The 17,131-nt window shown below is 44.1% G+C and overlaps 1 protein-coding gene across 4 annotated transcripts in view; it reads right to left on the bottom strand.

Annotated features, from left to right (window-relative positions):
• TSPAN2 (tetraspanin 2) overlaps window positions 1-5,386 on the bottom strand; it is a 61,759-nt gene extending 56,373 nt beyond the window's left edge. For 2 of the 4 annotated variants that reach the window (XM_032301822.1, XM_032301824.1), the window contains exon 1: window positions 5,224-5,386. In XM_032301822.1, the coding sequence (XP_032157713.1) occupies window positions 5,224-5,292 (69 nt within the window). In that variant the 5' untranslated portion in view covers window positions 5,293-5,386. The remainder of the gene's footprint in view (window positions 1-5,223) is intronic. The other 2 variants (XM_032301823.1, XM_032301825.1) reach the window with 1 other exon arrangement.
• Window positions 5,387-17,131: the final 11,745 nt, after the last annotated feature.

Raw genomic sequence — 17,131 nt, 5'->3', positions numbered from 1 at the left:
GTTTCTACTTGTGTTTCCAGTGCTTAATATAACTACTACTACTATCTTACATTACTGAGTATTAACTATGCACGCGGACCATACTACTTACTACTTGACAGGTATTAACCGATTTTATCTGCACTAAAAAATCACAGGTTGATGTTGGTACTTAATTATGTCCATTTTCGAGATGAGAAAACCGAGGCTCAAATAGGCTAAACAGTGTGCCCAAGGTCCCCTAGTTAGTAAATAATACAGGCAAGAGTCAACCCAGGCAGTGTGAGGCCAGCATCCACCTTCCTGGCTTTGAGTCCCTGGCTTTGAATGGCCATCCTGCCTGGACCTGTTGGAGGTCTGTGGACTGCTGACACTCTCCTGCAAGCCTTTGCACACTGGTCCCTATCACAGACACTTTGCCCCTTCCAGTCACACCAGGCCTTTTTCGTCCACGTCAGGGGAGGATGGCCTCTCCTGCTGTCTTCCCACCTTGAGAGAAATCAGAAACGAAGACTATCCTACAAGAAGACCAAGGAAATTCCTATCTGCCTTCTGGGGTGGTCTAGCTTTTGGGTGGACCCCAAAGAATACTTTCTTCAGGAACGTTTTTGTTTAAACCAGTATTCCTGACAGGGGTGTTAGCTCTGAAATTACTGTTTGAAACAAGTTTGAGGAAGAGGAGGAGGCAACCTGGGACCCAGTAGCATCAAACACCTTTCACTCCCGGGCTGGTGGGACACGATCATTCCTAACAGCACCCGTTAGGCGTCACTGACCAAACCCCCAGAGCTGCACGAATGCTGGTGAGAAGGAAAGGCAAGCAAGTTCAGACAAGCCATATATGGCATGTGAACAGTCCTGCTTCCTGTCGGTCGCTAACACGAGCTGCTCAGTACTGCACAATGATAGGAAAACGCTGAGCGTACAACAATAAAGCAAGGAATAAACAGCGCCCAAGTTTTTCTTGAAACCAACATATGCGGCTTGGTGGACTGTAGTGTTTTATTTATATTGCTATGCAACGGAGGAAAAAAAAAATAAAGGTGATTCCAGTGAGAGGCATGGGCCTATGCCGTGCTATCTGATTATAGTGTCCGAATTTAGACATGACAGCTGGTGGGAGGGGTTCCATGTTAGACATCAATCATGATAACAGAAATGAGTTTAGTGGGGTTCATGACCAGGCTCTACTTTTGTTTTTAAAAATGTAGTGGTGAATACAGTTGGCGGCCCTGGGCTGGCAGAGCTGTGCCGGCTCTGGCAGGATCTAGCTGAATGTTTATAAAATCAGGAGCATAGTCTAGGGAAACTTACTTAAACCAAGCTGCCAGAGGAGCCTGCAAATCGATTTGTCAAATTGCAGATCACAGAACACACCCGCCCCCCACCTCCTTGCCTGCCTTCTGGTGAATTCCTGATAGGAAAGACTGCGGTCACCCAAGGGGACAAACTGCAGATCACAGAACACACCCGCCCCCCACCTCCTTGCCTGCCTTCTGGTGAATTCCTGATAGGAAAAGAGAGTGCAGTCAAAGAGGGGGACCTTATAGCTCAGAAGGGCAGGCACCCAAGCATGCCAAGGGGTGCGTGAATAAGACACGTGAAGTCACAGCTAAAGCTGAGTCTTTGAGGAAAACCAGCCCCCACCCTCTGCCCTTCCACAAACTTCCCACAAACCCCTCCAACCAGGAAAAACAACTTCAGAAACTAGGGTGGGGCTTTTCCTGGAATCAGGTTCCCTCAGTTACAGTGAAGGCAGATATGTAGATAATTTATCCCCAATAATCACTTTCCCCTGAATGATGATGTACCGGTTTCAGTTGGCCCTTTCCCTATGATGGTGCATGTCTAAGACTCGGGAAAGCCTCCATAACTGCGCTGTTCAGACACCATCGGCCCCACCCTCCCATGGAGTTGGGAGAGAGGAAGGCCCTATAACCCCTCCTGGGTTCAGTCTGTGTAAACAAAGGACAGATCAACAGGTAATGTGTAGGAAGAGGTAGATCAATCTTTCAGATCATTGATTATCAGTGCAAGTTGGGAAGGCCGTTGGTACCAAGTGCTCTAAGCTGCAGATTCATTCACTCATTCTACAGATACTTACTGAATGCCTCCTGTGTGCTGGGCTCTGTTCTAGGCCCTGGAGATATAACTGTGAACATAAGAGGAAGAAAGAAAAAAAGAAAAAAAAAAAAAAAAAGCCTGCTCTCAAAGCATTCCAAGTTCGAGTGGAGAAAATTCACAAGTACAAATTGAGAGGATAATGTGTAGTCACCCTACAACAAAGACAAGCTCCAAGTCATTTGGCGAACATAGAAACTATTAGCCCAAATTAAGGGACTCGGGAAAGAGAGTTAAGTTTTACTGGATGCTCCTACGTGCAGGCACTAATAACATAATAACAGGCACAAATAAATAATGTTTTTTGAGCACTTACTATGTACTAGGTTCATAAGAAGATGAGGTCAGGCACTTCACACCATTTTGTTTTAAACCTCCTGAAAACCCTATTACCCTAATTGTAAAGATAAGCAAACACATACCTAGAAGAATAACTTACTCAAACACACCCTGCTTGGGATCTCTGCCCTCAAGCCTGACCCTTTTGTCAGATGGTAGTCACACTCAGCCTTGTGCTGTTCCTCTGCTGGTAGGTGGCATGTCACCCACCTTGCCTTGCCCACTTCATTCTACCAGTCCTCTGAGGTCCAGGTCCAACTTAAACACCTTATTTTTCAGGACAACTGCCCTGACTCCTCACTGTTGCTGCAATCCTTTCTCTGAACTTTTATTTTTTTTTTTTTTAAGATTTATTTCAGAGAGAGAAAGAGAGAGAGAGAGAGCGAGCAAGGGGGAGTGCCAGAGAGAGAGGGAGAGAGATCTCAGGCAGATGCCTCCCTGAGCGCTGAGCCCAAATGTGGGGCTCCATCTCACCACTCTGAGATCATGACCTGAGTCCAAAAATCAAGAGAGTCAGGTACTTAACTGACTGAGCCACCCAGGCACCCACCTTTCTTCTTAATTAGATCCTATATATAAAAAGTCATGTCTAACCCCAGTGGCTAACACATGGCAAATGCTCAAACATTGCTTTGTTCCTGCTTATCTTCTTTACTATGTATGGCCAGAAGTGTGACATTTGTCACTTGATTATATACTTAACTTTTTGTTCTATATACATTGGACTTGTTTCCTTAGCAACATTGGCAGCTTAGAGAATAGCATTTTATATTTATAAATTATATATACTGATTTATATTTACATATTATAAATTATCTTTATACTATTTATTTAATAATTGTTTAACATTGGTTCTCAAGCTTAAGAAAGCATCAGAATTATCTAGAAGGCTTGCAAACATAGACTACTGGGTCCCTCCCCGAGTTCCTGCTTCTGCTGGCCTAGATGGAGCAGTGAATGTACATTTCCGACAAGTTCCCAGGAGATGCTGATGCTGCTAGTCCAGGAACCACCCTCTGAGAACCACCGCTTAAGAGTATAATGTGCCACAGTGCTTAGGACCACAGAGGCTGAGTCAGAGTCCCACTTCTGCCACACACTGGCTATGTGACTTTGGGCAAGTCAATCTACGTGTGCGCCTCTGTTTCCTCATGAGTAAAAATGGTGATAAGAATATTATATACATGAGGATCGCCGTCAGGATTGAGTATAATAATGAATGCTGCGTGCTTAGCACTGTCCCTGACACACTGAAAACATTCAATAAATGCTTCCTATGATCCCTGGAAAGGCTGGCACAGCATCAGGCACTCAATAAGCACTGAGCCCAGCCTGAGAAGTCCTTCTGAGGCTGAGAGAAAGCTTGTTTTGAATTTGTAAGCAGTGAGAGCGAAGGGTGTCACTGAAGCATGACATCTATAATTAACAGCTTTTTAAATTAAGCCAACATAAAGGACCTTTAGAAATGTCCCTCCCTGTAGTATGCTGAGTGTAAATGCCCGGTGTACAAAAACCATGTGTGTTTTTAAAATTCAGGGGCCGTCTTTGGGGTGCCTCCTTCATACCTTCCCCTGCTGAAGGATGCAGAGCATGGCAAGTTGTCTTATGAGAGGTTAGAGTTGCTGGAGTCACCCAGGCATCTGGGCTAATGGGTTGGCAGACACAAGCAAAGCCCATCATTCAATAATTAATTAGTTTCAGTCATGGGAAGACAAACTCCCTGGAGCAGATAGGACAATCACCACCCTCCCCTCTCCTAGTTGCTTCTGAGCACCAAGGCCGCTGCAGTTCCCCACTAGCATTAAGAACCCAAAACAATATTTATATTTTCCCTCAGGGACTAACTGACTGACAGTTTCTTCAGAAAGCCCAAGAGGAATAATAATAAGACAAGATAATTTTTGCAGTCCTCCAGAGCCTGAGACAGGGTAACCAGGGAGTATAGGGATGGTCTGGCCCTAACCTTGTCCCAATAATATGGGAGACAAGGGGCATGGCCCCATCTCTCTGTGAACCACTAATCCGGGGAATGTTGGTTCAGTGCGAAGTTGAATGAGATCATCTGGGGTATTTAGCAGAGGCTGTGGGCTAAGGGCTGTTGGGAGATGCTGTTGCCCTTTGGAAACCCCTCTCTTCTGTCCGTTCGCTTCAGGGAAGAGTATTACCACCTCCTCGCAGCCAGGTACCCTCCTCTAACACCCAGAATAAGCACGACGGCTGCCCCCCTCCCACCATTTTCACTCCTACCCCCAATTTCCTCAAACAAAACCATCACCGCCAGGTGGTGTCTCCACACACGCGCTTTGGGGCACCACCCCTGGCAGCCCCGCACCGGCACAGGGGTTTCTCTCCCAGCGCCCTGGCCAGGCCCTGGTTGCAGCGGAAGGGCAGAGAGACAAGGGGTGAGTGCCCCGGAGGCCAGGTGGGGAGCCGACTCCTCAGGAGGTGAGGTGAGGAGGGGCTGGTGTCCCCGCACCTGGAGTCACCAGCTGAGGCAGAGCTTCCTCAAAGGGAAAAGCCACAAGGTGTCCCCCACCCCCCCCAACCCGCTTCTCACCGTTTCTTGTTGCTCAATCTCTCCCTCCCTCTGCTTTCTCTCCCTCCATCCCTCCCGCTATCCCTCCCCTCCCTCTTTGTCTGCCTCTTCCTCACCTCAGCCTTTTTGAACACCCAGCCTCGTGGAGCCCGGCTCGGACGCGGCAGCGGCCAGCTCCCCGGGGACCCCGGCCCCGCGCCCCCGCCCGGCTCCTCCCCTGCCCGGCCTGCCCAGCTCCGGGTCTCACCCAGAAGAGCAGGTTGAAGCCCAGCAGCAGGTACTTGATGCACCGCAGACCCCCGCGGAAGCGCCCCATGCTGCGGCCCCGGCGGCGGGATCCCGTGTCCCCAGGCCCGCGCTCAGAGCGCCGGGAGCGGCGGGAGCCGGCGGGGAGGGGACGGAGCGCGAGGGGCCGTGGGCGGGGCCTTCGGGGGGCGGGGCGGAGGGGCGGGGCCCGAGCCGGGCGCTGGGCGGGAGGCGGCCCGGGAGGACCCCGAGAGTCTGGCGTGGGGTAGGGGCGCAGAGAGGGCGGAGATCTGGCGGCCGGAAGGACGCATCCCCGGCTCTGCCCGGGTAACGCCGGGTGCGTTCTGCGGGTGCCGGGCCCCGCGGGCGCAGCGGCCTCGGTGCTTCTGCGGGCATCTGCCGGGAAGGAGCGTCCGCTGGGGACCCGAGACCCATTTAATCAGCGCCCTGTGCAGAGACTCATTTGAGGCCTGCGGTGGCGGTGGAGAATGAGGACATGGCCCCAATGGCTAAGGAAACCTAGGAAGGTGGCCTCGGGTAGAAGAGCACAGTAGGATCCGGGGCTGCCCTCAAGCTGGCAGTACCCGTCGCGGGGCAGCCGGCCGGGGTCTGTGCTCCCCTGGCTCCGGGCGAGGTCACAGGCCGCGAGGTCCCTTCTGGGGGACCCTCCGCCGGTCCCTCCCGCTCTCCTCCGAGAAATCTTACCTTAATAGGCAAGAACTGGCAGAAGGCGCGGGATGAGGCTACTCTGCGCCCTGACGGCTGCTCCCCACCCTGCTCCGGCTAGCCAGCGGAGGGGAGTCAGGGACTCCCCTCGACTTCCTCCCATTCGACTGATGGGAGGGCTTGGAAAGGAGTTCAGATCCTCGGCGATTATTGTGATGTGGAGATGGGAGGAAAGGGGGAGGGTTTTGTTTTGCTCTGTTTCATTAAGTTAGGCTGCTGGCTGGGAAACCAGGCTCCCGCTCCCCATTGACTAAGTGTCTGCAATATGTGGTGCCAGACGGCGTGGGGGCGACAACAGAGTGTAAAATCCAGGGATGCTATGCATCACTTCAGCAAGCCTTTAAGTGCTGACTCCAGGCTGGGCATAGTAGCAAGCCCCAGGGACTCCAGCACGAGGAGACAGCCAGGCCTGGCAGCATCATTTCTGGTGGGAGAGAGAGCTGTAAGCACGTAAATAGAGCAGGATGAGGACGCTGGGCAAGGTGCTGGCCCCCACAGCCTGACCGCACCTCACCAGACAGAGGAGACTTCACTGAGAAGCGTGGGCCTCACTTGGTCTCCAGGAATGGGCACAGAGGACAAGCAGTCGGGACAGAAGGGACAGCATGTTCAGAAGCATAGCGCTGGAGAGACCACAGACCACCACCTGGAACTAGGAGAAATGTAGTTAACTCAAGTGAAGCAGACAGGAGGTGAGTCTGGGAGGTGTTGGGCATAGCTTTCATTGACAAAGGTGCAAAAGTACCCTTGCGCCACAGTTTCCTCATCTGCCACGTGGAGATCATGGTACCTACTTCATAGAGTTGTGAAGATCAAGGAGTTCCTATTTGAAGGGTGCCTGGCACAGAATAAGTGCTCTAGAAAGCTTAACTATTATTACATGGCATTTTATCAATCAGTGAGTTTTGGGGTGCCTGGATTGGATGGCTCAGTTGGTTAAGTGTTTGTCTTCCACTCGGGGGATCAGGCCCTACCTTGGGCCCCCTGCTTAGTGGGGAGCCTGCTTCTCCCTCTGCCTCTGCCTGCCGCTCCCTCTGCTTGTGTTCTCTCTCTCTGCCAAATAAATAAACAAAATCTTAAAAAAAAAAAAAATCAACCAGTTTTTACCATGCTGCCATCTTTGCCTCCATCTCTGCCTTTAGACATATGTTTGAATATCTAATGAATTTTATTTATGAAAATGAGTAGAAGACAGGAACATGAAAGTGCTGATGCTGGTGATACGAATAAGTCTTAAATAGTGCAATAGAGAAAAATATGGAAGTCATTAGGTATGCAGAAAGTGGCAGATAGCTTCAATCGAACACTGTTCTAGATCTGTCATCTCCGTTCTATTATAAAGGAAAAAAACTAAAGTATAGTGTCTAATACATAGAGGGGATTCAGTAAGTCTCTGAACTGAATGAACAACAATGATATTAACCTTTAAATATATTGTTAAATTTATGTCTCCAAGACAAAATAACATTTAGAGATGATATATTCTCTAGTCTCTGGGAACAGATCCCTTATAATATGTAAATCTATTGTTCTTTCATACTACAGTTTTAGCACAAATGTATTAAAGACAGATGGCTGTCTGCCTAGCACAACAGGTTTGGATTTTGAGTATCGACTTCCCCAGCTCCTCCCTTTAGGAAGTTGTATCTTAAGGGAGCTGATCCTTGACAGGCCTGGGGCACTCTGACAAGGCAGTTTCAGGAGTATGTTATTAAGAAAACTGCAGGACTACGTTACATAACATCCTAAGGAAGTTAGCCTTTAAACTAGGTGTTAGGCAAAGCCACAGACAAGATCTAGGCAGGGGATAAGATGGTTAGATGTCTGTTTTTAGAATGGTCAAGCTGGGGCCACATGGAGGATGGTTTGAAGTTAAGACTTGAGACTAAGAGACTGTTAGAGCAGTTCAGAGAGGAAATGAGAACATGAACCAAGACAGTGGCAGCGGGTATGGGAAGGAGGCTCAGATGTGAGAGAGATTCAAAGACTGAGAAAAGATCCAAACAGTGGATATGAGGAGTAGAGGGTAAAGAGAGCTAAGGATAACTCCTGGGGCTCCTTACTTGGGTGACTAGTCAGGTCCTGGGATTGTAAACACAGATGAGGGGTATAGGAGGTGGAGCGGGTTGGGAAGAATGTTACAGATACTGTTGGCATGTTCACCCATCACCCAATCCTACATCGAATTTAGAGGATAAGGAAGTTAAGTACTTGCCTCCTGGTTTCCTTTGCAGCTAGGGCAACAGTCTGATTAATGGGATTTATGGGGAAGTCCGCTGGGAGGCTTCTGGAAAATCTGAAGCTGTGTTGATAAAAGTTCAGTTGTCACTGGCATTGCTTCCTTCCCCCTTTTCCTATCTTGAACTCAGACATGATGTCTGGAGACGCAGAACACTTTGTGACTATGAGGGAAGGCCAAGGGAATGGTAGACCTCTTAGCCAGGAGATGAACCAACACCAGCAGCCACCTACTTCCAGATCTCTTGTTACGTAAGACAAATCACCCTTGTTTTGTTTGTTCTATTCTGTTACTTGTAGCTGATGGTATTTCTAACTGACACAGGAAAACAATAAATTCATGTTTGGATTTGTTGAGTTTTAGAACTGATGGGAAATCCAGATGGAGCATTCCAGGAGACAGATGGAAAGATGACTGAGATTCTGGAGAGAGGTTTGTGCTGTAAGTTTAGGTTAAAGATTCATTAACAAGGGTGCCTGGGTGGCTCAGTGGGTTAAAGCCTCTGCCTTCGGCTCAGGTCATGATCCCAGGGTCCTGGGATCGAGTCCCGCATCGGGCTCTCTGCTCAGCTGGGAGCCTGCTCCCTCCTCTCTCTCTGCCTGCCTCTCAGCCTGCTTGTAATCTCTGCCTGTCAAATAAAAAAAAAATCTTTAAAAAAAAAAAAAGATTCATTAACAAATGGTGATGACAGAAACCAATGGTCTTCAAATTTTTACCCATATATGCCTTATAGAATTATGAAAAAAAATTTATTTGTACACGTTCCCCAATATTTTGTGTGAATATTTTTTCTTTCTTTCTTTTTTTTTTTTTTTAGATTCTATTTATTTATTTGACAGAGATCACAAGTAGGCAGAGAGGCAGGCAGAGAGAGAGGAGGAAGCAGGCTCCCTGCTGAGCAGAGAGCTCAATGCGGAGCTGGATCCCAGAACCCTGGGATCATGACCTGAGCTGAAGGCAGAGGCTTTAACTCACTGAGCCACCCAGGTGCCCCTGTTGTGAATATCTTCAAACAAACAGAAAAGTTGAAATTGAGCAGTGAACTACATATACACACCACCTAGATTCCACTATAAACATTTTGTTTTAGTTCTATCTGTCCATTTGTCAATCTTATTATTTATACATTTCCAAATAAATTCTTGACACCAATACATTTCACCCCTAAATTTCTCAGCATGCATAACATGAACTAGAGTTCATATATTTGTTTATAGTTTTTCTTTTTTTCTTGAGATAAAGTTTACCTTAGTGAAATTTAGACATCTTAAGTACACCATTTGATGAGTTTTGACAAACACTTTTGCCTTTCTAACCTCAAACTCTGTTAAGGTATAGAACATTGCTATCACCCTAGAAAGTTCCCTTGAACCTTTTTATAGTCAGTCTATACCACCATCTATAGCACCAAACACTGTTCTGATTTTTTTCATAATTAATTCTCCCTGTTCTGTTACATCATAAAAGTGAAATTGTACAGTATTTACCCTCATGTATTTTTCAACTGACATACAAAATTCTTTAAAGATTTTGTTTATTTTTTTGACAGAGAGAGATCACAAGTAGGCAGAGAGGCAGGCAGAGAGAGAGAGAGAGGAGGAAGCAGGCTCCCTGCTGAGCAGAGAGCCCGATGCGGGACTTGATCCCAGGACCCTGAGATCATGACCTGAGCCGAAGGCAGCGGCCCAACCCACTGAGCCACCCAGGCGCCCCAAAATTCTTTAATTTTAAGTTTGCAAAAGATGTTGATTCTAATGTATTTTATTTTTTTTTTTAAATTTTTTTTTTTAATTTATTTGAGAGAGAGAGCATGAGAGGGGAGAAGGTCAGAGGGAGAAGCAGACTCCCCAAGGAGCTGGGAGTCCGATGTGGGACTCGATCCCAGGACTCCGGGATCATGACCTGAGCCGAAGGCAGTCGCTTAACCAACTGAGCCACCCAGGCGTCCCTCTAATGTATTTTAAATATTGACATTAAAAAAATGGTCATGTTCCTCATTTTAAAGCACCCAGGAGAAATTTAGTGTCAGTGTGATCTGCTACCTACCATCATCCATTTGTTTTTATGTATCAGGTTTAGTGCTTGAAATGACAACAGGAAATTTTTGATCACTGCTTGTAGATGGTGAGCTCTCAATTTTTAAATATTTCTCATTGATGAGAAACTTAACTCAAATAATTTTTTATTGAGGTGCAATGGATGCACATTATATGAGTTTCAAGTGTACAACATAATTTGTTATTTGTACATATTCATTAGCCACATGAAAAAGTCTGAATAAACGCCTCTTTACCTGAGTGAAAGTTTGACATCTTTTTTTTTCTCCTTGAACTTGTATTTCCATTCCATCTTTTCCATGAAATGTAATCCTAAAGTAATTTTTATGCTTGAAACATTTCTCTTGAATCTTTATACTTGCCTGAACAAATATTATTATCTGTTTATTTTTATTTTTTATTTTTTATTAACATATAATGTATTACTTGTTCCAGTGGTACAGGTCTGTGAATCATCATTCTTTCACAATTTACAGCACTCACCATAGCACATATGCTCCCCAATGTCCATCACCCAACCACCCCAACTCTCACACCCACAATCCCTCCAGAAACCCTCAGTTTGTTTTCTGAGATTAAGAGTCTCTCATGGTTTGTCTCCCTCTCTGGTCCCATCTTGTTTGATTTTTCCCTCCATTAACCCCACAACCTCCTGCCCTGCCTCTTAAATTCCTCATATCAGGGAGATTATATAATAACTGTCTTTCTCTGATTGACTTATTTCACTTAGCATAATATGCCCTAGTTCCATCCACATCTTTGCAAATGGCAAGGTTTGTGGTTTTTTTTTTTTTTTGACTGCATAGCATTCCATTGTACATATATACCACATATTCTTTATCCATATCATCTGTTGATGGACATCTAGGTTCTTTCCATAGTTTGGCTACTGTGGACATTGCTGCTATAAACATTTGGGTACACATGCCACTTTGGATCACTACATTGGTATCTTTAGGGTAAATACCTGGTAGTGTCATTGCTGGGGCATAGGGTAGCTCTACTTCCAACTTTTTGAGGAACCCCCATACAATTTTCCAGGGTGGCTGGACCAGCTTGCAGTCCCACCAGCAATGTGGTAGGGTTCCCCTTCTCTGCGTCCTTGCCAACATCTGTCGTTTCTTGACTGGTTAACTTTAGCCATTCTGGCTGGTGTGAGGTGGTACCTCACTGTGGTTTTGATTTGTATCTCCCTGATATTGAGCAATTTTAATGTCTCTGTTGGCCATCTGGATGTTGTCTTTGCAGAAATATCTATTCATGTCTCCTGCCCATTCCTTGATTGGATTATTTGTTCCCCGGATGTTGAGTTTGATAAGTTCTTTATAGATTTTGGATACTAGCTCTTTATCTGATATGTCATTTGCAAATACCTTCTCCCATTCTGTCAGGTGTCTTTTGGTTTTGTGGACTGTTCCCTTTGCTGTGCAAAAGCTTTTGATCTTGATGAAGTCCCAATACATCCCTTTTACCCTTGCTTCCCCTGCCCTTGGCCATGTTTCTAGGAAGAAGTTGCTGTGCCTGAGGTCGAAGAGGCTGCTGCCTGTGTTCTCCTCAAGGATTCTGATGGATTCCTGCCTCACATTGAGGTGTTTCATCCATTTTGAGTCTATTTTTGTGTGTGGTGTGAGGAAGTGGTCCAGGTTCATTCTTCTGCACGTGGCTGTCCAATTTTCCCAACACCATTTGTTGAAGAGGCTGTCTTTTTTCCACTGGACAGTCTTTCCTGCTTTGTTGAAAATTAGTTGACCATAGAGTTGAGGGTCTATTTCTGGGCTCTCTGTTCTGTTATATTGATCTAGGTGTCTGTTTTGTGCCAGTACCATACTGTCTTGATGATGACAGCTTTGTAATAGAGCTTGAAGTCTGGAATTGAAATGCTGCCAACTTTGGCTTTCTTTTTCAACATTCCTCTGGCTATTCAGGGTCTTTTCTGGAGCCATATAAACTTTAGGATTGTTTGTTCCATTTCTTTGAAAAAATTGATGGTATTTTGATAAGGATTGCATTAAATGTGTAGTTTGCCTTAGGTAGCACAGACATTTTCACAGTATTTGTTCTCCCAGTCCATGAGCATGGAATGTTTTTCCATTTCTTTGTGTCTTCCTCAATTTCTTTCATGACTACTATACAGTTTTCTGAGTACAGATTCTTTGCCTCTTTGGTTAGATTTATTCCTGCCTATCTTATGGTTTTGGGTGCAACTGTAAATGGGATTGACTCCTTAATTTCTCTTTCTTTTGTCTTGTTGTTGTTGTATAGAAATGCAACTGGTTTCTGTGCATTGATTTTATATCCTGACACTTTACTGAATTCCTCTATGAGTTCTAGCTTTTTTGGAGTGGAGTCTTTTGGGTTTTCTACGTAAAGAATCATATCATCTGCAAAGAACGAGAGTTGGACTTCTTCTTTGCCAATTTGGATGCCTTTTATTTCTTGTTGTTGTTTGATTGCTGAGGCCAGGACTTCTAGGACTATGTTGAGTAGCAGTGGTAATAGTGGACAGCCCTGCTATGTTCCTGACCTTAGGGAAAAGCTCTCAGTTTTTCCCCATTGAGGATGATATTTGCTGTGGGTTTTTCATAGATAGCTTTGATGATATTGAGGTATGTATCCTCTGTCCCTAAATTGTGAAGAGTTTTGATCAAGAAAAGATGCTGTCCTTTGTCAAATGCTTTTTCAGTGTCTATTGAGAGTATCATATGGTTCTTGTTCTCTCTTTTACTAATGTATTATATCACATTGATTGATTTGCAGATGTTGAACCAACCTTGCAGCCCAGGAATAAATACAACTTGGTTGTGGTGAATAATCCTCTTAATGTACTGTTGGATCCTATTGGCTAGTATTTTGGTGAGAAGTTTTGCATCCATGTTCATTAAGGATATTGGTTTGTAATTCTCCTTTTTGATGGAGTCTTTGGTTTTGGGATCAAGGTGATGCTGGCCTCATAAAATGAGTTTGGAAGTTTTCCTTCCGTTTCCATTTTTTGGAACAGTTTCAGGAGAATAGGTATTAATTCTTCTTTAAACATTTGGTAGAATTCCCCTGGAAAGCCGTCTGGCCCTGGGCTCTTGTTTGTTGGGATACTTTATATGACTGCTTCAATCTCCTTACTGGTTATAGGTCTGTTCAGGTTTTCTATTTTCCTGGTTCAGTTTTGGTAGTTTATATGTCTCTAGGAATGCATCCATTTCTTCCAGATTGTCAAATTTGCTAGTGTGTAGTTTCTCATAGTATGCTCATATAATTGTTTATATTTCTTTGGTGTTGGTTGTGATCTCTCCTCTTTTATTCATGATTTAATTAATTTGGGTCCTTTATCTTTTCTTTTTGATAAGTCTGGTCAGGGGTTTATCAATCCTATTAATCGTTTCAAAGAACCAGCTCCTGATTTCATTGATTTGTTCTACTGTTCTTTTGGTTTCTATTTCATTGGATTTTACTCTGATCTTTATTATTTCTCTTCTCCTTCTGGGTTTAGGCTTTTTTTGTTGTTCTTTCTCCAGGTCCTGTAGGTGTAGGGTTAGGTTGTGTATTTTGAGACCTTTCTTGTTTCTTGAGAAAGGCTTGTATCGCTATATACTTTCCTCTCAGGACCACCTTTGCTGTGTCCCAAAGATTTTGAGCAGTTGTTTTTTCATTTTCATTTGTTCCTATGAATTTTTTAAATTCTTCTTTAATTTCCTTATTGACCCATTCATTCTTTAGTAGGATGCTCTTTAGTCTCCATATATTTGAGTTCTTTCCAATTTTCCTCTTGTGGTTGATTTGAGTTCTAGTTTCAAAGCACTTTGGTCTGAAAATATTTAGGGAATGATCCCAATCTTTTGGTACTGGTTGAGACCTGATTTGTGACCCATGATGTGACCTATTCTGGAGAATGTTCCACGTGCACTAGAGAAGAATGTGTATTCTGTTGCTTTGGGATGGAATGTTCTGAATATATCTGTGATGTCCTTCTAGTCCAGTGTTTCATTTAAAGCCTTTATTTCCTTGTTGATCTTTTGCTTAGATGATCTGTCCATTTCAGTGAGGAGGGTGTTAAAGTCCCATACTATTCTTGTATTATTGTCAATGTGTTTCTTTGATTTTGTTATTAGCTGGTTTATATAATTGGCTGCTCCACGTTAGGGGAATAAATATTTAAAATTGTCAGATCTTCTTGTTGGACAGAGCATTTAAGTATGATATTATGTCCTTCCTCATCTCTCATTATAGCCTTTGGCTTAAAATCTTATTTATCTGATATAAGGATTGCCACCACAGCTTTCTTTTACTAGAGATGATTAGACTGGTGAATAGAACAGAGCCATACACTTGATTTTGAGTGCATTTTGTTCTGTTAGAAAAAACTGTCTCCCAAATTTTTAAAGAAAGAAAAACATACACACACACACACACACACACACACACACACACACGTAAGGGTAAATATGATGGAGGGATGGAATATGACTGTAAAGTGAAATTTTAAAAAGATTTTAAAAAAAGAATTGATAAGATAAGAAGGTGGTTGAAAAAAGAAAAAAAGGGAGATAATGTTATCAGTCTAGAGATTAGAACAAAGCCATATACTAGATTTAGGGTATATTTTGATCTGTATCCCAAAATTTTAAAGAAAGGAAAACTTATATGTATACAAAAAATACAGTTAAATACAATGGAGGGATAGAATATGACTATAACAATGAAAATTTAAATAGATTTTTTAAAAGGTAGTGGTAAGATAAAATAGTTAAAATAGGTTAAAATGGGAAAGGGGAAAATTTTTAAAAAATAGAATAAGAAAAAAATAAAATTTAAACAATCTAACTTTGAGCGACTAAAGAATCATGAAGAAGAAGCCATGAATTCTACATGTTGCTTTCCCTTAGCTCTGAAGTTTTGCAGTTCTCATTGATTGGTGAACTTGGTCTTTACTGGATGTTTTTGCTGATCTTCTTCAGGAGGGGCCTGTTGCAGTGATTCTCAAGTGTCTTTGCCGGAGGAGGAATTGCACCGCCCTTACCAGGGGCAGGGCTAAATAATCTGCTCAGGTTTGCTCTCAGGGGCTTTTGTCCCCGATGCTTTCCATAGAGCTCTGAAGGATGGGAATGAAAATGGCGGCCTCCCAATCTCCGGCCTGGAGGAGCGGAGAGCTTGGGGCCCTGTGCCTTAGTGCACCCTCAGAGAAAAGCAGTCAATCCCTCCTATCTCCCTGGTCTCTGGCCATGCTCAGAGCTCACCTGGTCTGTGACTGAGCATTTCTGTCTCTGGCATATGGCCTGTTTGGAGTCTCCGATGCCCCCTGACTCCTGCAGCTCCCATGCTACTTCTCCCTGGGAAGGAAGGTGTCTTCCTGACTCTGCTGCTTGTGGGGTCCCTGCCTGAAGAACAGTGGTCTGACCGTGCCTCGGATCACGGTTTAAGGTAACCCCGAGTGGAGAGAGCCCTTTCCTTGGCTCTGTTTCTGCAGCCGGCTTCCCTGCTCTGATACCTGGGAACAACATCCCTCAGTGGAGCCACTTCTAAAAGTTCCGATTTTGTGATCTGCTGCTCTACCACCTGCTGGGACCTGGCCCCCCTCCCCCCGCAGTCTCTTTCCCTGTACCTCACATTCACGTCTCCACACGTCCTACCTTCCAAAAAGTGGTTGATTTTCTGTTCCTTGAATTGCTGCTCTTCTCTTTGATCTCCTGTTGAGTTTGCAGGTGTTCAGAATGGTCTGATAACCATCTAGCTGAACTCCTGGGACCAGACGAAATTTAGGTTTCCTACCCCCCTCCACCCTCTTGCTCTCCCCTTATTATACGTTTATTTTATTTTAAAAATATGTTGATTAGAAGAAGTTTTGCCTCCTAAGGCCCTAATGCTCTAAGTGTTCATTAATTTATTCTAGCTTGAACTATCATTAAAATTATTCTTGGTACAAAATTGATTACTGGTTAAAATAACAATATAGCTTAAATACACAATTATTAAACATAAAAGTAAAGTATTACTGGAACGGCATCTCTTAATGAGTTTGGTGGGCCTGAGACTTTTTTATTCTACTTCATGTATCCATGGATGAATATTCTTTATTGTTAGAACAATACATGGCTCTGCATAAATTCCCTTAATATTTTTCACTGCTTTGATATTAATGCTGAGAAATGTTGTTGAGATAAGTAAGCGGATGAGGGTGGAAGAAGTTGTTATAGCAATGCCAATCAGTTCTTTGAACCCCTTTGAAATTATGAACCCAATTCACATATGGATATCTCATCAAAAACTATCATCAAATGATCAATAAGCTGACACCTCCATTTGGTCTTTCTTCAATTTTACTGAAAGCAGAGTTGGAACTCTTCTAACTTACAAGAGCATTTATTACCCATATTATAGTCATTCCCTATATTATAGTCATTGTAGGTAGTTGCAATGTCTATGGCAATTTTTTTTATTGAAATATAGTTGACACACAATATTACATTGCTTTCAGCTGTACAGCAGAGTGATTTGACAAGTCTATACACGTACGCTATGCTCACCGCAAGTGTAGCTGCCATCTGTCCCCATACAAGGCTATCACAGTACCGTTGGTTATATTCCTTATGCTGTGCCTTTCATGCCCGTGACATATTCATTCCATAACTGGAGGCCTGTATCTCCTTTCACCCCTCACGCTACACTCCCCTTCACCCATTTTGCCCGTCCCTCTCCCCTTCCCCTCTAGCAACCATCAGACTGTTTTCTCCGAGAGTAGTTTTTCAAGTCGCTGGGATTTTTCTGTAAAAATACAGAGATTTTTCTGTAAACTCTGAAGAGATGTACCCTTCTCAGATTTAGGATGAGTGAGAAAGAGCTTGTGAAGGAAGACAGCTTGATCTCAGGCATATTCTCAGGCAGATTGGCTCTAGGAA

This window comes from Mustela erminea, chromosome 10 (genome assembly GCF_009829155.1).
Source record: "Mustela erminea isolate mMusErm1 chromosome 10, mMusErm1.Pri, whole genome shotgun sequence".
Taxonomy (NCBI): Eukaryota; Metazoa; Chordata; class Mammalia; order Carnivora; family Mustelidae; genus Mustela; species Mustela erminea.
Note: the sequence above shows the minus strand (reverse complement) of the source record. Positions and strands in the feature narration are given on the sequence as shown.